General features: G+C 59.9%; 1 protein-coding gene across 2 annotated transcripts; it reads right to left on the reverse strand.

The window, feature by feature from the left end:
• Positions 1-443: 443 nt before the first annotated feature.
• On the reverse strand, positions 444-20,370 carry THOP1 (thimet oligopeptidase 1). Of its 2 annotated transcripts, none has more exons than XM_025456846.3 (13): positions 20,204-20,370; positions 17,796-18,008; positions 14,783-14,931; positions 13,559-13,666; positions 10,494-10,596; positions 7,372-7,532; positions 6,520-6,655; positions 5,696-6,062; positions 5,170-5,371; positions 2,855-3,041; positions 2,576-2,704; positions 1,472-1,608; positions 444-971 (listed from the first exon to the last, which is right to left on the reverse strand). In XM_025456846.3, the coding sequence occupies exons 1-13, from the start codon at positions 20,217-20,219 to the stop codon at positions 813-815; spliced, it is 2,067 nt and encodes a 688-aa protein (XP_025312631.1). In that variant the 5' UTR covers positions 20,220-20,370; the 3' UTR covers positions 444-812. The 2 variants fall into 2 exon arrangements, with proteins under 2 accessions (XP_025312631.1, XP_025312632.1); XM_025456847.3 differs by having other exon boundaries at positions 444-968; positions 20,204-20,369.
• Between the last annotated feature and the right edge of the window lie 136 nt (positions 20,371-20,506).

A 20,506-nucleotide genomic window follows, 5' to 3' on the forward strand; every position in this document is an offset into this window, starting at 1 on the left:
TGGCTTCCAGCAGCTGCGCCCATTAATCAGAAACTGTCAAATCACAAACCCCTAAGTTGGGCCAAGGGGCCGGGACAGGAGCTGTGCCCAGCGGGCGGGGGTGCAGGAGGGCGGTCTTGGCCTCTCAGCTTCCTGGAAGAGCTGAGCCTGGTCCGACATCGGCCAGGGCTGCACAGGGAGGAGGGAGGTTGGCAGGAAACAGACACCTCCTGGGGGGCGGGACGGCACCCCATCCCTGCACACAGTCCGGCAGCTCGGCCGGCTCCCGGACACCCAAACCTGTTGCAATCCAGAACGCTCCAGCACACGGAGCAGTGCGTCCCCACCTGAGGGCAGATCACCAAGCAAGTCTTAGGGCCTAACGAGCTCACCAGCACGTCATCCATGAGTGACAACCCACAGTCTGAAGGGACAGGAGTCAGACCAGGCCAACAGTCTCTCTCTTTCCTTTTTTTTTTTTTTTTTTTTTTTAATGGCTGCATTTCAAAGAACCACCATCTTTTCACTCAGAAAACTTCCCAGAAGGGGATGGATTAGTGCAACAAATTGGCGGGCGTGACTGAACACAGAGTTCTCCGGGCATCTCGAGGACAAGGCCCCATCAGCCCAGGCTGGCCACCGACGGGGGCCTGTAGAGACCAGACACGAGGAACGGACAGGGAGGACGAAGAGCCCGTCTCCTCACCCTGCCCCCACCCGCCCACCCTGAGCGGCAGGCCACCCCGTTTCCCGACTGGGAGCTAAGGCAACAGGGCAGCAGGAGCTGGGGTGGGGCTGAGCCCGTGGCCCGGGGCCAGCAGAGCCCTGGTGCGTCAGCAGGCCGGTGGCTCGCTGCTGTCCACCTGCAGCCCCTTGCTCAGGAGGAAGGCATCCTGCTTGGGGTCTCGGCCCAGGAAGAGCTTCAGCATGACGCTGGCATCCTGGGAGCCGCCGGGTCTCAGGATGCAGCGTCTGTAGTCCATGCCGACCTGCTGGGAACAGGGTGGGGGGGGTGAGGTCTTCACGCTCCCCCTGGACCGGTCCTCCCGCATCCCCTCTCTCAGCCACAAGTGGGCTCTTGCATGTCTGCGTGGGCAGAGAGAACGTGCGTGCTCTTCACACACACAGGTGTCTCCACAAGCGTGTGCACATTACTGCACACGAGCACGTGTACAGGGACACACCCATCAGAAACTCAAGGCCCTTCACCTCACAGAGGCTAAGCCCAGGCCGAGCCCACGACACGGGTGGTCGAGTTCCCGCTGTGATAGGACACAGGTCTGGAAAGCTGGCTGAGCACCCGGCCCCAGGAGGGTCCAGGGTGGCAAACTCTCAGGTCTGAGGGAGGGCCCACCTCCAGCACCTGGCAAGGACTAGCCGGTGCCTCAGCTGCCCTCCCGGGTCCTGGGCTGCAGGGACCAGAGAGAGGAAAGGTCCCCTACTCCCCCACAGGCAGGTACCGCCCCCCGCCAAGTGGCTGGCCTCCCCTCACCTTGCCGTTCAGGATGCCCTCCTGCTTGAAGCGTGTGTGGAACATGTCCATGGAGTACACCTCACTCCACAGGTAGCCGTAGTACTGGGCGTCGTAGCCACCGGCCAGGTGGCCAAAGGTCGCAGGCATGTTGGTCCCTGGGACAGATGTGGTAAGGCTCTTGCTGTGGCCCGAGTCCACCCCCTCCCCGCCCCCTCGGTGCCCCTTGCCAGGAGAAGGGGGCCTCAAATCAGCCCATCGGAGATGACCCACACACCCAGGAGAGGAACTGGCCTGACACTTCTAGAAAGCAGGAGCGGGACAACTTGGCCAAGGGAAATACAGCTCTGCTCACTATCTGCTGACGCTTAAGAGTTCATGCAAGAGGATATAACAAGGCACACCCCTACAGCAGAGAGCACGCACTGGTTAAAAAGCTTTTTGAAGGAATTTTTAAAGTGTCTGTGGAAGAAGCCAATGCCACACTACCTACATTAAAATCCTAAGTATTTTTCATGTGTTAATCCGAGCACTTGTGATAACGCACAAAAATAGACACTAAAACTTTATCCAGAGGGACGCCTGGGTGGCTCAGCGATTGAGCATCTGCCTTCAGCCCAGGGCGTGACCCCAGGGTCCTGGGATCGAGTCCCGCATCGGGCTCCCCACATGGAGCCTGCTTCTCCCTCTGCCTATGGCTCGCTCTCTCTCAGGAACAAATTAAAAAAAAAAAAAAAAAAGAAAAGAAAAGAAAGAAATAAAATCTTTAAACAAACAAAATCCACCTTATTTTCTACTCCAGGGTATGAAATCCCTGGTCTCTGCTGCACCTTCCAGGCTTGTTCAAAGCAGGCTGGGGGGGATGGGGGGGGAGGGATGGGGGGAAACACATACAGCCGGTGCCATACGAGTGACGCAGGAAAGCATGGAGCTGCCCACACCCGCCAGCCGCACAGCTGGAGCCGGCAGGCCCAGAAGCACAAAGCAGCCAGAGGGCCAGAGGCCGTCTGCTCCCTCCTGGGCCTCAGCTACAAACTGGCTTCAAACTGCCTTCACTAGATCCTTCTGACTCAGGGAAGGGCTGAGCCCCTGACCCCCAGGTGGGCCCACCTCGCGAGCAGCTACCTGGCGTGGCAGGGACCCCAAGGATCTCCTGGCAGAGGCGGGCATACTCCTCAGCCGGGTCGGCAGCCGTCTGCGTGTGCAGGGCCTGATCCACCTTGGCCAGTACGATCTGGCGCAGGTTGAAGAGACCTGGCGGGTAGAAGGAGACCGGAAGGCTGGCTCTGCACTCCGGCACCAGCGGTAAACAAAGCCATGAAGGCGTGTGCCTGGCCTACTGCGTGCGGCAGGGATGCACCCCCCCAGTGGCCCCCGGGCAGGAGGGCGGCTCCCGGCGGGCACCTGTGTTGGCCTGCCGGGACTTGATGAGCTTCTCGAGCAGCTCCTGGGGGATGGCGCTGCCCGTCCTGTAGTGCTGGGACATCCTGAGCAGCGGCTCCTTCTCCCACACCCAGTTCTCCAGCATCTGGGAAGGTGCTTCCACGAAGTCCCGCTCCACGTGTGTCCCGCTAAACATGGCAAACTCCGCCTGCGGGGGCGGGCGGAGCTGTAGGAAAGTCTGGGCCCGGCCTGGCCAGCTCCGACGCGCTGGTCTCACCCGGGCACGCGGTGCGCAGTGCTCTCCTGAGCAGCACGCACCGGGGAGAGGACAGCAGGCCGCGTGACACCCCAAAGCCTGGGGACGGGGGCAGCTGAGGCTCCTGGGGGGGCTGCCGATAACTGCGCCCAGGACACAGGGAGGTGGGAGGAGGCCGGCCCCAGCTGGCCACCTATATTCCCCTCCACCCGCAAACCCAAAGCTCTCAAAAATCCCTACACTCTGCAAGGGGCTGGCCTGGAAACCACGGGATCTGGGCGGTCGTGTCAGAGGCACCCTGTGTTTTCTCACTCTTGTGTCAGAAATTTTCCTGAAAAAAACAGCCCCCGTCCGAGGTGTGCTAGGACCCGGCTCTGATAGCCACTCAGCCAAATGAGCTGTGCGAGCACGGCCACGTCCCCTCAAGGCCCTGGGCGAGGCAGGGACCTGGGAGAGGACACACGCTGGGCCTCATGACTCACGGACCCTATCTGTGACTCCGTCTACTTGGTAAACTTTATGACCCCAAGCCAAGGCCCAAGGCACTTCGTGGTCACTGGGCGCTCTGCTGCTGGGCTTTAACCAGGGTCCTTCTCGGGATCTATTAAGAGTCCGGTTTTTGGTGTTTTTTTTTTTTTTTTTCTTTTTTGCATTTTTGTGTTTTTATAGGCAATTGGCCTCTTTAAAAGACATGTAGGTGGCTCAGTGGTTTAGCGCTGCCTGCAGCCCGGGGTTTGATCCTGGGGACCCTGGATCGAGTCCCACATCAGGCTCCCTGCATGGAGCCTGCTTCTCCCTTTGCCTGTGTCTCTGCTTCTCTCTCTCTCTGTGTCTTTATGAATAAATAAATAATAAAAAATAATTAAAAAAAAAAAAGTGTCTTTCAACAAAACGTACAACACAAGGCTGTGTATACTGCTCGTCACGACCAGAGGCTCGCAGGGACCTCACCCTGTGTTCCCACAGGAGCCCGGCTTCGGTATCTGCGGACTCAGGGCTTGTGGCTTTACAGGACAGAACTGCCTCGAATAGTGAGAACATTTATCTGGCAAGACCTGAAGGAAATGACAGAGCCGTGAGAGTCACGGGCAAAAGAATGTTCCGGATATGGGACAAACCCTGCGAGCATACAGCGCAGAGGCGGGAGGTGCGAGGGGAGCTGCATGAACAGGACGAGGTGGCCGGGGCACACGGGGCCCCAGTGCCGGAGACTCTGCCCTGCCCCGAGGAGCCGTGGCAGCTGAGGGCCGACCAACACGAAGAGCTGAGAGTAACACTTCTAGAAAAGGAAAATTAGGAGAAAACAAGCTCTTCAGCAAGACACAAAGCACAAACTGTGAAAGACAAAAGGCACTACACGGAACACAAAAGTCAGAACCTTCTGCTCAAAACACACTTCTCGGTGCCCCCCACTCACAGGCACGTCCCTTGGCTGTAAAGAGGGCCGAGGCGCCCACACGCCGCCCCGGGTACGGACTCCGAGCCCACGACACTCAGGGAGGGCACCAGACACAGCAGGCCCCACAGGGTGTGAGTCCACATGTGTGACACGTGCAGGACGGGCTTGCCCACAGACGGGGAGGGGGCTCGGGGGGGCCGGGAGCTGAGCGTGGGGGACGACAACTAAGAAACATGAAGGTTCTTTCTGGGTGATAGAATGTTCTGGAACATCTGGACAGCAGTGACGGCCACATACCTTGGTAAACTAATGGTCACTGAACTATTCAACTTAAAATGAAATCACCGAGGGGGCCCTAAGCCAACGACCAGCGTCCTTCTAAGAGGATGTGAGAACACAAATGTGCACAGGGACGATCACGCGAGGACACGAGAGGACTCTGGCCGCGCGCTGAGGGGGCGGCCTCAGAGGGAACCAGCAACGCCAACACACTGACCACGCGTGCCCAGCCCCAGCACCGCAGGGACACACTTCTAGCCAGTAAGCCGGCCGTCTGCCGGGCTCAGTGACGGCAACTGGCCAAGGGGGCATCGCCGGGGCCGTGGTGACCCGGGGAGTGTTCACTGTGCAGACCCACCAAGCACCAAGCACCGCCCCCGTCCCCGCGGCCCCTGCCCCCACCTGAGAGCACAGCTGGTGCATCACGTGCCCAAACTCGTGGAAGTAGGTCTCCACCTCGTCGTGCTGCAGCAGGGAGGGGGCGTCCGGGGTAGGCTTGGTGAAGTTGGCCACCATGGCCGCGATGGCAATCTGGCGGCTCCCGTCCTGCCGCAGGCAGCCGGGCTGCAAGCCAAAGCAGGCCGCGTGCCCGTACTTCCCTTCCCTGGGGACGGGGGCAGGGTCAGGCCCAGCCAGGGATCTGCTCTACGCACCGACTGGCCTGGGGCTACTGACCCCACAAGACCCCCTGGTTCCAGCACCCTGGCTCTCGCATCCCCTCACCCACCCGTCTACCAGCCGCCGACGGACAGAGAGGCTCAAGCTTCGGTCTCAGGAGCAGGTGCCCGGGAGCAGGAGTCCCGCCCGCCCCCCACCCCCGCCCCGAACACTCCCAGCCCCCGGCCAGGCCCTGCACAGCGGCGGCCCCACGACCCCTGGGACAGACGAGAACGACGAGGCAGAGAAGGGTGGCCCGGCTGACACGCACCGCGGGTAGAGGTCCAGGTAGAACTTCCCGATGACCCTCCCCGACGCCGAGTCCCTCACGGAGTAGAGCTTCACGTCCTCGTGCCACACGGTGGCGCCCTCCTCCAGGTCGAAGGTCAGCCCCAGCAGCTCCTGGTAGATGCTGAGCAAGCCCTGGGTGACCACCTGCATGGGGAAGTACTCCTTGAGCAGGTTCTGGTCCACGCTGTAGCGGGTCTCCTCCACCTGGTTCATGTAGTAGCGCATGTCCCAGGCGTTGATGCGCCCGTCGAAGTCCAGGCCCCGCTTCTCGCACTCGGCCTTCTTCAGCTCCAGGATCACGGCGCGCTCCTGCTCCCCAAGGGGCTTCAGCTTCTGGGCCAGCTCATCTGCGGAGGGCAGAGGGGAAGGCAAGGCTACCTCCCTGCAGCGGCTGCCCCCAGGGCACCCCCAGGCCCAGCACCCCGCCTGGAACGCCTGGGCTGCTGGTACAAGCTAGATAGGCCACGCCTCCCCCTGCAGCAGCCAGGTGGTGGGGGGTGGGTGGCCCCCGGTGCCACAAGCCAGAAAGGACGGCCAGGGTGGGGACGCTTGCCCAGAGCTCACGCCATGAGACAGAGCAGGGAGCACATGCAGCCTCACCCCAGAGCCCTACGCTTGTCCATCAGGTTGGAGCCCTGTGAAGCTGACCGGGGCTCAGGGGTGTCAGGAGTCCCACTCCAGGGCGCACAGAGAATGGCTCTGAGGCCTCATCACACTGTGGTCACGAACAACCCGACTCCCTTCTGGAACCCACGGCGGGAGGCTGGGGGAGGCTGGGGGAGGCTGGGGGAGGCAAGGGGTTACCTAGGAAAGTGGCCACCACCTGGCTGCTCTTAGCCATGTTCATCTCCAGGACGTAGTCGGCGTGTGTGCTAAACCCCAGCAGGCTGGACTTCTGGGCCCGGAGGGTCACCAGCTCTCTGAGGATCGCACAATTCTCCTGGAACCGACCAATGAATGAGCAGTTCTATGGGTGCTGGGCCCACCACCTCCCACTGGGTCCTCTGGAACGCAGGACCACCAGCTGTGCCTCGTTCCCCTCCCTCCTTCCCACGGCCTAGGTTTCCATGGCTGCCCTGTGGTCCTGACACAACACATGCAGCTCTATAAACCCCCAGGTCCCGTTTGGACCAGAAAGGTGTCATCGTGAGGGGTGTCAAGGCCGTGGGTGGAGAGCGGTGTGGGGCCGGGACTCTGCAGGACAGCCTCGGGGCACTGTGCATGGGGAGCTCACCCCCGTCTGCTGGAGGCACTGAACAGAAGCGAGGCTGAGACCACACCGCGGCATGGACACAAATACACGCGTCTGCGCGGGAATGGATGTCTGTGCGTTGAAGACACGCCCCGGGCCGCAGTTAGAGGGCCCAGGCCAGCACACAAGACACAGAAAAGGGGAGGGCGCATCTGCAGACCCCAGCTCAAGCCCCAGCAACGCCACTGAAGAGAGAGAGAGGGGACGACTGAAGCTAAGGCGCAGAGCAGTGGACACTCGCAGACACAGGACTGGCGCTGTGGCCGGGGGCCAGAGCTGGACCCCGCGTGGAAGGCCGGGAGGGGCAGGCTGACTCGCCTGGGCGCCTGCCCACCACTGAGCCTGGCCCAGTGGGCACCGGGCACCCAGGACAGGCCCCACCACTTGCGGCATCGCCTTCCCACCTGCTTGCACCGGCAGTTGAAGGCCTCCTCCACCTTCCTCCTGGTCTCGGGCACGTGGCACTTCTTCAGGAGAGGAAAATAATGTGGGTACTTGAGAGTGACTTTCAACTTGTCATCCCCAGCCTTCTCCAGCGAGTTCAGAAAGTCCTCCGGGAGCCCTCCTGTAGGAACAAAACCAGGGCTGCCACAGGCCCGTGCAGCTGGGGAGGGAGGCAGGCTTCCCTTCCACGTGGGAGGCTAGGACGGGGAGCCTGCAGGGAACAGGGCACCAGGCCCGGCGTCCCCACCCTGCCCTGAGCCCTCCGGGAAGACGGAGCCCCGCTGCCCTTCCCAGCAAGGCTCCCAGGGAGGAAAAGCCCCACTCGGCTCCACCCTTGGCACAGGGGGCGTCCAGGGGCTGTGGTCTCTTCCTCGTCCCTTCTCCACCGCGGACAGATGCTGCCCGGCCGCCCTCACCATCGCCGCGGCCCACACTTCTGCAACAGCCTCTCACCCAGGTCCCCACCCGCGAACCATCCTCCTACGACAGAGACCTGGGTGCTGCACCTCAGAACGAACACGTCCAGGGCCACCGCCTCACACCCCGGCTCTGACTCGGCCCACAGCTCCTTCCAAGGCCAGCTCGCCCGGGGCCCTCACCTCGGGACAGGTGAGAAGGGACGCGCCGCAGCAGGGTGGGCAGGGCCAGGCAGGGCACCGTTTGCGAGGCTCCCGCTTTGGCACAGAGGTGCGTGTGCACGTGTGCAGACAGACACCCACTTCCTAACTGGCGACGACCTGGGAACGACAGGCCCGCAGCAGCAGCGCGCACATCTCGGTTTCTAAGTGCCAGGCCAGGGCGAGGACAAATGAGCCCGGGACCCCAGACCCAGAGAAAGTGCCCAAAGAACAACAGGAACACTTCACGCTGTAGAGGCCCTTGAGGTAGAATTAGGACAACCTGGCCATGACGACGGTGACCGCGGCAGACCGCCACCCATGAGGAACGGGGCCTCCGTCCACACCGACCTCTGCACACGGATCAACCACTAAGTGGGGCGAGGGAGGTCCTGACTCGAGAGACCAGCACATGAACACACAGAAGGGGGTCAGGGCGCCTCTCATGGGAGCGTCACCGGCAGCGCAAGGCGAGCGGCAGCCCCCAAGCCCCTCCCGAGAAGCCGCTGCCGGGAGAGCGCCAACCCCTCCAGGCAGGCACGGGGCACCGAAGCAAGGCCACGGGGGGGCGCTGGGGACAGACACGCTGACCGACACCTCATGAGTCAAAGCCCTGTCCCTCCGGCGAGCAGAAGGTAAACAAGTGCCACACCCTTGCTCAGCAGGACCTGCAGGCAGGCTGGCCACACCGTCCTCGCCGCAGCCCCCCTGACCCCTCCGCCCCCGACCCCCCTGCCCCCCGAGGCCGGGGGCTCTGCTTCACTCCACGGTGCTGGGGCGACCTGCTGCCCACACAGGAGGCCACGCTGAGGCGGCAAGGCCCCTCGGGCTGGACAAATGGGCAGAGAAGCCGGCCTGCGAGGGGGTGGGCGAGCAGATTTGTCCCCCGATTCGAGACCCAGGGTCCTGTGGCCAGAAAACACAGCGGGCGCCTGACCTTAAACAGGGGGCCACGTGGGGGACCTGCCACCTGAGGCTCAGGCACAGAGAGGACTGAACCAGAACGGGGATGGCCCGCAAGGCCCTGTTCAGGAAGGCCGTGACCATGGGCACCTCTGCAAGCTAGCTGCCTTCTGGGGGCTCGGGCAGCAGGATGGGGACCCCCGGCAGAAGGGCCCAACACGCCCTCCCGTGAGGCCACCACCGCAGGGTCACTGCCACAGCCCTCGGGCGCCTCACACGGGACGGGCAGGGCTGTCGCAGGCAGCAGTGAGACCGCCGGCCTGGGCCTTTCCAAAGCGTCCACGTTGGGAGAAATGAAAATACTTTTGTAGGTGGCTGAGGGACAGTTCAACAGGAGGGAGCCAATGGGACGCCTGGGGGCTCAGTGGTTGAGCGCCTGCCCTTGGCTCAGGGCGTGACCCCAGGGTCCTGAGATCAAGTCCCGCATCCGGCTCCCTGCGTGGAGCCTGCTTCTCCCTCAGCCTGTGTCTCTGCCTCTCTCTCTGTCTCTCCTGAATAAATCTTAAAAAAAAAAAAAAAAAAAAAACAGGAAAGGAGCCAAAAGAGATAGTAAAATGCAACATGGCCCTGACCAGACCCCGACGGCGGAGGAACACACAGAGGGTCAGCGGGTCGGCAGAGCAGGGCACGCGGGCTGCATTCTCAACGCCACAGCTGTTCCGTGCTGTCTCCCGGTGGGAGGGGTGTGTGGAAAGGACACGGGACGGCCACACTCCTGGGCAAGGCTCCCAAGGCCTATGACACCTCTCCAACAGCGGGAAGGACGTACGTGTGGCAGAGACCACAGGAAGGGCAGGAAGTCAATGTCAGCGCGGGGCCAGGAGAGCCGAGCTCACGGGGCTGCCCGCCGTAGGGCTCTCACAACTTTCCCACAGCCGCCAAGTTTACCGAAAATGAAACCTCTGGGGTGAGAGCAGCAGCACAAACAGTAAAAACTAAAAAAGACACCTCGGCCCCAGCCCTTCAAAATCCCCTACAGCCAGTTTGGAAAGAAGAACCAGCCAGGATTTAATCTACCTCCTCACAAGATTCAAACAAGAGGGCAGCCCGGGTGGCTCAGCGGTTTGGAGCCGCCTTCAGCCCAGGGCGTGATCCTGGAGATCCGGGATCGAGTCCCACATCGGACTCCCTGCGTGGAGCCTGCTTCTCCCTCTGCCTGTGTCTCTGCTTCTCTCTCTCTCATGAATAAAGAAAATCTTTAAAAAAAAAAAAAAAAAAAGATTCAAACAAGAGCAGCTGGTGGGGGCCTGGGGCCCTAAGGGGAAATCCTGGCCAACTCAGCCACTAACCCGGTGTTCCCGGCATCACTCGAGGATCTGGAAATGTGAATTCCTGAGCGCTGAGTGTTCCAAGTGGAGACACCCCCTCGCCCCAGGGCGGTGGGGCACAGATGTCCCTGCACTTTGGAAGCTGGCGGGAGGTGGCCACGGCCTGACAGGGTCCTGGGACGGTGCGCCAGCCCCCCCATCCCGCGTCCCCCACCACACGCCCCCCATCAGTACCCAGCTCCTCTCGCGTGAGTGGCAGGAAGGTCGTGTCCTCATTCAAGTTCTTGTTGAAGTCGATGCACAGAAGACTCAGCTTCTTCTTAATGCTCTTGATTTTCTGGAGGGAGGAGCACAGCTGTGAGTGGAGTGTAGCCACCAGGGCGGGGGGCTCCCTGCCTGTGGGGAGGAGGCACAGACCAGGCGGGAAGAGGGGTCGGAAAAGACAGACATCAAGTCCTGGTACTGGTCTGCACGGCGCTAACAGAACACAAGACACCGGCTTCCGCGGAGCAGCCTTGGTGACCCTGGGGACCTCAGGCTCATGTCCCCATCTGTTATGGGTCCCCGGCCAAGACCACTCTGGACCCTGTCACCTTCTGGGTCCACAGCCTCGGCTTTTGGACATTTTGACAGAGCAGCAGTGCAAAGCCTCTTCGGAAACTTCGGGTGGGGGTGAGGCGCGGCCCCATCAGCCCCCACCCCCTCTCCCAGGGGCCTGGAGCCAGCCCAGCCCTCGGGGGGACACCAGCTGCTGGCCAGCAGCGGCTGGAGGGCCTGGGCCGGGCGCGTGAGCCCCTGGCTCAGAAGCAGCCCCAGGCCGTGGCCTCGCAGGCCACCACCCGGCCAGGCGTCCTCTCGGCGGACAGCGGCACACCCCAGGGAGCAGGGCCCAGCGCAGAGCCCCAGCTGGACGCCTCCGTGAGACTCCCTGCTGTACCCCGAGCTCCCCGGGTCCCTCCTGCCGAGGCGGCTCCCAAGTTACAGTGGGTACAGCCCCCAACGCCACATGCTGGACCTTCAACAACATGGTGGGGCTCTAAGGCCTGTGGGGACACCCGGCCGGCTTGCTCGGGGGAGCACGGGACTCTGGGCCTCGGGTCGGGGGCTCAAGCCCCATGGGAGGCATGGAGCCTGCTCTAAAAAAAATGCAAACAGCCTTCTGTTGCTCTGGCCGAGCGCTCAGCGAAGCTGAGGTGCCACAGTGGGTCTGGGCCCCACAGTCCTGGGAGTGAATCTGACTCAGGTCCCACTGACACTGGTTTGTTTTCTGGGTTTTGTTTTTAAGATTCTTGTTTTTACAAGGGTGTCCGGTGGCTCAGTTGGTTGAGTGACTCACTCTCGGTTTCTGCTCAGATCGTGATCTCAGGGTCCTGGGACTGAGTCCCACATCAGGCTCCCTGCTCAGGGGGGAGCCTGCCTCTCCCTCTCCCACTCCCCATAATTGTGCTCTTTCTGTGTTAAACAAGTAAAAAAAGTTTTTTTTTTTACTCATGAGAGAGGCAGAGACACAAGCAGAGGGAGAAGCAGGCTCCCTGCGGAGAGCCCAACACAGGACGCGATCCCGGGACCCCAGGATCAGGCCCTGGGCTGAAGGCAGCACTAAACTGCTGAGTCACCCAGGTTGCCCAAGTAAATAAAATCTTAAAGGAAAAAAAAGAGAGAGATTCTTATTTTTATGTAATTTCCTCACCCAACATGAGGATCAAACTCATGACCCCGAGATCAAGTCAGCCAAGCGCCCCTCACTGGCTTTGGTTTTAACAGCAAATATGCCTCATCTCTCGGAGCCCTGGTTTCTCCAGCCGTGAGGCAGAGGCGCTGGCCTAAGCAGGACAGCGTCAGTTCCAAGTGACGAGAGAGTCGCTGAGCTCTGGGTGTGGACCCAACGTCGCATTAACCATGTCTTTCGTTTCCTGTGCCCTGGTGCCTTCCCAGCTGGGCGGTCTCGTGGACCCTGGAGGGCTGGCCTCTCCTAGGGGTGGCCAATTCCCAGCGACGGTAAACAGCTCACCCGTAAGGGCAGCTCTTGTGTGCAAACCAGCCAGTCCAGAGCCCACAGCTCAGCCATCCCCTTTCTGTGGCTGCCTGGCACTCAGAGAAAATGGGGAGGGAAGGGGTGAACAAAGATCCTCAGTGATTAGCCACAGGACAGGGGCAGGCACGGCCCTGATCGCCTCTGATACAGGCCAGACTGAAGGAGATGCCATCTGTGAGGCTGGGACGTACGATAATCAACGTGTATTTGCTCTTCGTCCCTGTTCCTGGCACGTGGCTCCTAAAACCTTTGGAATTTCTTCAGCGACAAGAAGACACTGCAACAGCCCAAGAGTCAAGTGTGTGGGGCCCGTCGTGTTACTCGTCACCAGCCCCTATCCACTACACGTGAGAGCATGATCCTGAGATGACTTCTGGGAAGCTCCTGAGGATGGGGGCCGGGGACCACCCACGGAGCAGCGCGGCCCCTCCTGCCTACCCCGGGAGGGGAGAGGAGCTGGAGGTGGCAGGCTGAATCAATCACCAATGCTTTAACCAGTCATGTCTACACAATGGGGCCTCCGCAGGACTGCTGAAGGACAGCTTCAGGGAGCTTCCGGGGTGCCGCACACACTGGGAGGGCCGAGCCCCGTGCCTCTCCCCCAGACCTCTCCCTGCGTCTCTCCTCCACGTGGCCGTTCCAGGTTATGCCCCTTATGAGAACTCATAGTAAGTAAACTTTCCCTGAGTCCCGTGAGCTGCTCTAGCAAACAACATGAACCTGAGAAAGGGGTGGGAACCTCGGAACCACAGAGCTGGTCAGTCAGAAGTAGAGAGGACAACCTGGATGTGGTCGTTGACTGTGTCTCAAGGTGGGGCAGTCTTGAGGGGCCAAGCCCTGAAGCTGCAGGACCCGACACGTGTCAGACCGTGTCAGAATTGCGTCTGACTGTAGGACACCCGGCTGGTGTCACAGAGAACAAAACCACACACCTCTGGTATCAGAAGGAAGCTGTGGTGTTGATGTCAGAACAGGAGGCCCACAGTGAGACAGATTTCCTTAGTGCCATGGCATCAAAGTCCCAGCGAGGACCGACCAAGGTGTTCCCCCCAACTGTGCACTCGCTCTGTGGCTGAGGGAGCGCCAGGCTCTCAGGAAGGCCACGCTGCAGCATCAGGGAGGGCAGATGCGGGTGGAGGGAGAGCTGCTCCAGACAGACCTCCCATTCCAGAATCGAGGCAGCAGAGAGGTGGGCACCCAGCCAGAGGCTGGGCCCTCAGATGGTGCAGACAGGGGAGCCCCTCCGACCCCCGCCAGCACTCACCTGTTGAGTGTCCTCAGGTAGATGTAGGCCGTTCCTTCTGCCCAGCTTGACCAGTCGCTCCAGGTACCGCAGGGCCTCCGGCCTCAACGAGTCCTTCTGAACTTTCTCCTAGGGTAAGACAATCCCAGCGCTGTCGATGATGAAACACAGGGGCACCGCCGGGTGCCAGTGAGGCAGCGGGAGGCCGGGGCACCCGCACAAACATCACTGCAGGGAACGGGGACGCTGCAGCCACGGTGGGGGGGTGGTGCAGCAGAAGCCCTTTCCAACCACACCCAACTCAGCGAGCGGGCTCCCAGGCAGCCGTCCCAGAGACACCAACACTGACATGTGCACCAAACCCGTCCATGGCACCCGCTTCCTGGGAATAGCCCAAACTAAAACCAGCCTGCAGGGCCTCACACAGGGGAATGGCTGAATGGAAATGAGAATGGTGGGTGGCCTCAAGGTCATTATCCCTGTTGGGACAGTGACTGGTTTCACCAAACATCATGCTGGGGGAAACTGGGCTAAGCACAGGCCACGCTGTCTGAATCATTTCTTAGAATGGCACGTACATCTACAGAGATCTCGAAGCTCCAATTAAACACAAAACACTGCTTGTGCTCCCACAGGTCGCCCACCTGCACTGGCCCCAGTGCGCGCCCGTGTGCGCTCCTGACCAAGGTGCGGCAACAGGCGCTATGGGACAGCGCGGACGAGCATCACCGTCCGCCTCCACAGCTCCCTCCGACACCAGCAGCCAAGGCCCGAGAGGCAGGACACTAGCCCTCCCTGCGGACCCCCCAGCAAGGTCGGGAAAGGGAAACCATGTGCTGGACGCAGGAATGGCTTAAAAAGTCTAGGGCTTTTAGACTCTACGTTTGTGTTTCTCTGCTCTGCATTTGTCTGTCTTTCTTCCACATTCCTTCACTGTGCTAAAACAGAACACAAAACTTACCACCTCAGCTGTTCTTAAAACGCACAGTTCAGGGTTTAAGTGCACTTGCACTGTCACACATCAATCCCCACCAACCCATAGGGCCCACCCACAGGGCCCCTCAGCTCTCTACCTCCTAGGGTCCGAGAACACAACCATCAAGTCTAAGGAGGTTCTGAACCCAGCAGTGCCCATCGGGACGTCAGTCTGTCCCTCCCAGAGTCTACCACCAGCATGCCTGGTGCTGTGCCCCGTCAGCCGTGCCCCCAGGCCAAGTGGACGTGGGCACCTCGCTGCATCCTCACCTGCAGCCAGACAATCCTCTGGTACACATCCTGCCTCATGCTCATCTCCACGTCAAACTCAGACAGCTTTTTGTCCGCCTCTGTGCTGGCCGTCCGAATGTCCTTGGATGGAGAAACGTGCTGCGGGAAGTCCAGGATGTTCCTCTGAACTGAAGCGGGGAGAGAACAGGACAGGTGTGAACCTAGGCCCCAGGTATAAACTGGCAAGTACCGGCCTCACCCCCACCAGGCACGCAGCTCATCTACATCTCATCTGTTCAGTGAACACTTTCCACACTGGGCCCTGGGCCGGGAGCCGGAGGGAGGGGCATGGTCATCCACGTAGGATGGAAACAGACTCAACTGCCAACACTCCAAGACAAGGGCCGTGACAGAGAAACATGACAAGACCTAGAAAGGCTAAAATAACTCAAATCCAGAAAGAACCACAGCTGCTGATGGCAGCATCTTAAATTGATCTCTAACTTACAGAGCACACCCGCATTTGGTTAAACAGAGGAAGCATAGAAGGCTGTGAGAGCGTAAGCTTTAACAGTCACCGCCTGACCGGCAACCCACCAGTAGGTGCCCACCCTCGTGAAGTGAGAACAGGGAATCACACATGTTCACAGCAGCTGGACCAGGAATAACCCAACAGTGAACATGACCCAAACGTCCACTGACGGTTGGAGGGACAAACATGACGCACCCACCACCCATGGGCACATCACTCGGCTGTGAACAGGAGGGAGGTGCCCATACGTGCTGTCTGGGGGACGGACTCTGAGCCGACACTCAGGAGGGAACCAGACACTGGAGGTCCCACGGGATGTGAGTCCACATGTGTGACACGTCCAGGACGGGCTCATCCACAGATGGGAAGGGGGCTCATGGGAGCCAGAGAGGATTGGGGGTGACTGCAATGCAGGATGATTTCTCTTCGGGGTGATGGAATGTTCTGGATTAGACCATGATGATGGTTGGACACCTCTTAATATAAATATAAAAACCACTGGAAAGTATGCTGTAAGTGAACAAATTCTATGCTACGTAAATCAGACCTCTACAGAGCATTTAAATTTTAAAACGCATATATTGGGATCCCTGGGTGGCGCAGCGGTTTGGCGCCTGCCTTTGGCCCAGGGCACGATCCTGGAGACCCGGGATTGAATCCCACATCGGACTCCTGGTGCATGGAGCCTGCTTCTCCCTCTGCCTGTGTCTCTGCCTCTCTCTCTCTCTCTGTGACTATCATAAATAAATAAAAAATTAAAAAAAAAATTTAAAACACATATATTCTGTGTTGGGAAGACCTACATTCCAATCGCAGCTTGGTCGCTTGCGTGTCCCCAGGGCAGACCTGCCGTGGGCTGCCCGAGAGAGGACAGCGAAAAAGACAGAAACAGCATCTGTCCGTCTGCGATTTACAGGCTCACAAGCGCCTGTGACTGCACCAAGTGTGACAACAAAATGGTGCAGTGTGGGACCAATGCAAGCAGCTGGTGTGAGCAGAGGGGGCGTGGGAAGGGGCTCCCGAAGGGAGTAAATCTGTAATCACAGAAAAGCCCAAAATCCAGTAGGCAGGGTGTGTGAAGCCCCAAGACGGGAGAGTGCGCAAGTGCAAGCGGCCACTAGGCCGGCACACACAGACTCAGAGGAGGGGCAGTGAGGGGCAAACTGCACAAAAACAACATCATGGACTCTGGCCTTCGTCCGGGTGGCAGTGGGACGACACTGAGAGGCTGGTGAGGGGAATGCCACAATTCAATTTTAGTTTCCTCTAATATTGCTGGGATGGGTTGGGGGGGCCTAGGGGCCTCAGTCGGTTAAGCATCTGCCTTCGGCTCAGGTCATGACCCCTGGCTCCTGGGATGGAGCCCCACATCGAGCTCCCTGCTCAGCGGGGAGTCTACTTCTCTCTCGTCATGCATGCACGGACATGCGTATGCTTTCTCTCAAATAAATAAAATCTTTAAAAATAAAATTCCTTGGGCTATTGAGGAGAGACAGAAAAAAAGGCTGTAGGAGTGAAGCTGGTATCTGGCAGGGCTGCGCCCAACAGGCAGGAATCAGCCTCATGCAATTGCCAAGAGTCTATCTGGAAAGAGACTGGGGGGTGGGGGTTGAATGGGGCGCCCAGAAACCCACGGCATCCAGGGATGCTCCAGGAGAACCCCCCAGCTGAGATTCTCCAAGGTTCCCAGAAAAGGACTTTTGCTGGAGATCCAGAGGACAAGGGTTTCCTCAGTTCGGAGCTTTCTGCTGCGAGACTGGTCTCAGTCTTTTTTTTTTTTTAACTTTTATTTATTTATGATAGTCACAGAGAGAGAGAGGCGCAGAGACACAGGCAGAGGGAGAAGCAGGCTCCATGCACTGGGAGCCCGATGTGGGATTCGATCCCGGGTCTCCAGGATCGCGCCCTGGGCCAAAGGCAGGCGCCAAACCGCTGCGCCACCCAGGGATCCCTTGGTCTCAGTCTTTTGCTCCCACACTGGCAACCTCTACAGATGGGCCTTGAGGTAGCAGCTCTGGATCTATCTGAGCACCTCGCCCCTCAAAGGGAACAAACAGATCCTAAGGAGAAGGACCCAGGTGGGTGGTGGTGATGAGGACACCTGATGGCATCAGGTTACCTAAAGCGCCAGGGCGGGGTGGGGTGGGGGGAGCGAAGGGGGCCAAGTTCAGTCGCTCAGAGAGAAAACACCTATCTCCTGGGACAGAGGAAGGAGCGGGAAGCGGCAGCTCCAGTTTCAAGGCTGGCACCTGAGCTGGCTCCTGGAGAGGAGTGCTGCTGTCCTGCTCGGATGCCGTAGCCCATGAGGACCAAGTACGCCAAGCAGTGCAGCACGGTACACACGGGAACCGGTGGCACCCCAGGCTACCTCTTGCTGAGCAGATGCCTCTACCCGCCATCAGCCCCTTTATCCGTCACCACCACCCCAGAGAGTAGATGGCCTCACCCACGGCCAGGGTCCAGGAGCTCCAAGGCCTGGGTTGCGTCTGCCTCCCCGCCTGGATCCTGACCTGGATTTACCTGTATAGGACACCTCCACATCGGCCAGCGCCTTGAGGGTACTCTCATAGGACACGTCTTCAAACTTCTGGGAGCCCACCTGGTCATACACACGCTTAGTCTGCTCGATGAGCTCCACAGTGAGCTCCTCTATTTGCTGGGCGCTCAGGTCCCATCTCAGGTAGTTCACCACGGAGCACGGGGCCGCTGTGTCCAGGGCATCTCCTACACAGGCTGAACAGAGAAGACACAGCCCCACACTGAATGGGTCTGCTTCCAGGACAGAAGGGTTAGACTAACTAGGGGCTGAGGGGAATGGACAGGAGCACTGTTTCCCCATGAAGGTTGGCCAGGCCCAAAGGCTTTGTGGGGGAGCACAAGTCGATCAATCCTCTAAAGCAGAAGATGCTGCACCCCGGGAGACACTGGGCGATCTCTGACATGCTTGTGCTCGTCGCAACTGGAGAGCGATGCTATTGCATCGAGTGGGTGGTGGCAGGGCCCAGGACACCCCCCCTAAGGGACCCAAGCCCCAACGCTGGCTGTGCTGGGGTGGATATTTGGTATACACCTCCGTCACACTGAGTTAACTTGTTTGATTACAGGGTACTACCCCTGATGTCCCTTGACATAATGCGACGTTTGTACTGTATTACTTTCCTAAAATAGGGAAAATTCTTTATTCCTAAACCATCCCTAGCCCCAAGAGGTTTTGCATAAGAGACTGTGGTCTATAATAACAGCTGTCACTTAAACTGCTGTGCGGTGTTCAGAGTGAAGATGTTTTACTTTCGTTCCCTCACTGATTCCCTCTGGGTCCTATGTGGCCCCCATCATACAGATGGAGGTCCTGAGATGTGCACGATTTGTCATGATCGTGCACATTTGACATGATCCCACGCCAGCAAGTGGCAGAGGTGGGATTCGAACACATGCAGTCTGACTTCAGCTCCAACCTTGAACCAATGTATCATCTGTTCCCCCCTCCCCTGCTTTGTAAATATCTGGTTGTCCAACCTTCCTGCCCCTTTCCGAGGCTCCGCCCCGCACTCAGGTTTACAGTTCAACCCTTACTGGACTCTATACCAGGGATTAGCAAACAGTGACCTGTTTTTGTACACCCTTGGTGCCCAGTTGTGACAACCACAGGTGTCCCAGACACTGCCCAGTGTCCCCTGGCGTGGCGCCATCACCGCGGTTGAGGGTCACTGACAAACAGTAAGTGGGGAAAAAGAAAGGCTCTGGAGCCGGACCAGGTGGGATGTTCTGGCCAAGTGACTGCTGCGAGCTTAAGGAAACGCCTTCTGCTTGCAGGGCACCGTGGACTTCAGAACCACAGAGAAAAGACGCGGGTCTGTGCCACGCTGGGTGGTAAACGAGCGCTCCAGAAGCTGGGACAAGGTAGGAGATACGTGTCAACAGCTACAATCGTCAGCAAAATCTCCTGGAGGACGCAGGACCTGAAAAAAAAAAACCGGAGCAGACGCATTCCTTCTGTAGTATTTCAGCTTGCCACCTACGTGCTGGGTCTCCAGGCTAACGACGATCCTGCTGCAAACAAGGCAGACAACATTTCTGCCTTCCTGAGACCTCGAATAACCCAAATCACGATCATCATTAACGCAATTATCATCGCAGCCGGTTGGGGAGGGGGCGGGAAGAGAGACCAGCAAGAGAAAAAACAAACAAACAAACTCAGGAGGCAACCACACAGCAGCCTGGGCAATTTTCTAAATAGGCGACGCACATCCCATCACTTCCATAAGGAAAACGCTTTCGGGACACACCCTTCTGCCCTGAAAAATAAAAGCAACTCCCAGCCCCGTTCTGGCGGAGATGACTTGTTGCTACTCAACCGCGCTCCGCGTGCACGGGCCTGGCCGCCTTTGCCCTCGCCGTTCCCGCCACCCACGACGGTCCTCCTGCACGTCTTGGCAGCACAGCTGCTGGCCGCCCCGTTCCGGGTGGAAAGGCCACCTCCTCCAAGGAGCCCTCCAGGATTGCGCGCGCTCTCTCTCTCTCTCTCTCTCTCTCTCACCCGCCCCCCCCCCCCCCCAGGCAGCGCCGTCAGCCCCACCACCGACCACTCTGTAGAGCGGCTGGCCTGCTTCTCTGTTGAGCGAACGCCTGTCTCCGGCCCTGGAACTCCGCCGAGGGCTCACGGTCGCCCCCGGGGCCCGCCCCGCGCTCAGCCCAAGCCGCGCGGAGCTGACTGAATGAGTGAAGCGCCGGTAAAGCTGGTTTCCATTCATTCGGCCGCCGACGAGGCGGGTCCCGGGGGGGCCGATCCGTTTCCCCCCCGACCCGGGTCCAGGCCCCCGAGGGTCACTGGGCTCGGCTCCTAGGCCCAAGCGGCGACCCCGGCGGGCGCGAGGCAGGCAGGGGCGCCCGGGTGCGGCGAGCGGGGCCGGGCCGCGGGGCAGCGGTACCTGCTGGGGGCTTCATGGTGGGCAGCTGTGCGCCGGCCGCCCCTCGGTCCTCCCGCTCCGCGTCGCGCCGCCTGAGCCGCCGCAGCCGGCCGCCTCCGTGTGCTCCGGGTCCGCAGCAGCCGGGACCGAGGCGCCCGCCGCCCGCGCGCCCGCGGAATGCTGGGAGGGCACGTGTGCCGAAGGCCCAGGCGCACGCGCGCCCCGGCTCCGCCCACACCCCGGAGGCGGAGCTTTGGCGGGCTGGCGCACTCTGCGCACGCGCCGGAACCCTCCCTGCCCGTGATTGGCTCTCGCGGAGAGAGG

The sequence above is a fragment of the Canis lupus genome, chromosome 20 (genome assembly GCF_003254725.2).
Source record: "Canis lupus dingo isolate Sandy chromosome 20, ASM325472v2, whole genome shotgun sequence".
NCBI lineage: Eukaryota > Metazoa > Chordata > Mammalia > Carnivora > Canidae > Canis > Canis lupus.

Excerpts from the sequence above, each read along its gene's own strand:
- THOP1 (XM_025456846.3), bottom strand. Across the intron at positions 3,042-5,169 it reads TGCACCAGCTGTGCTCTCAG|GCGGAGTTTGCCATGTTTAG; the intron begins GTGGGGGCAGGG and ends CCGCCCCCGCAG. Across the intron at positions 972-1,471 it reads AGGGCATCCTGAACGGCAAG|CAGGTCGGCATGGACTACAG; the intron begins GTGAGGGGAGGC and ends CCCTGTTCCCAG.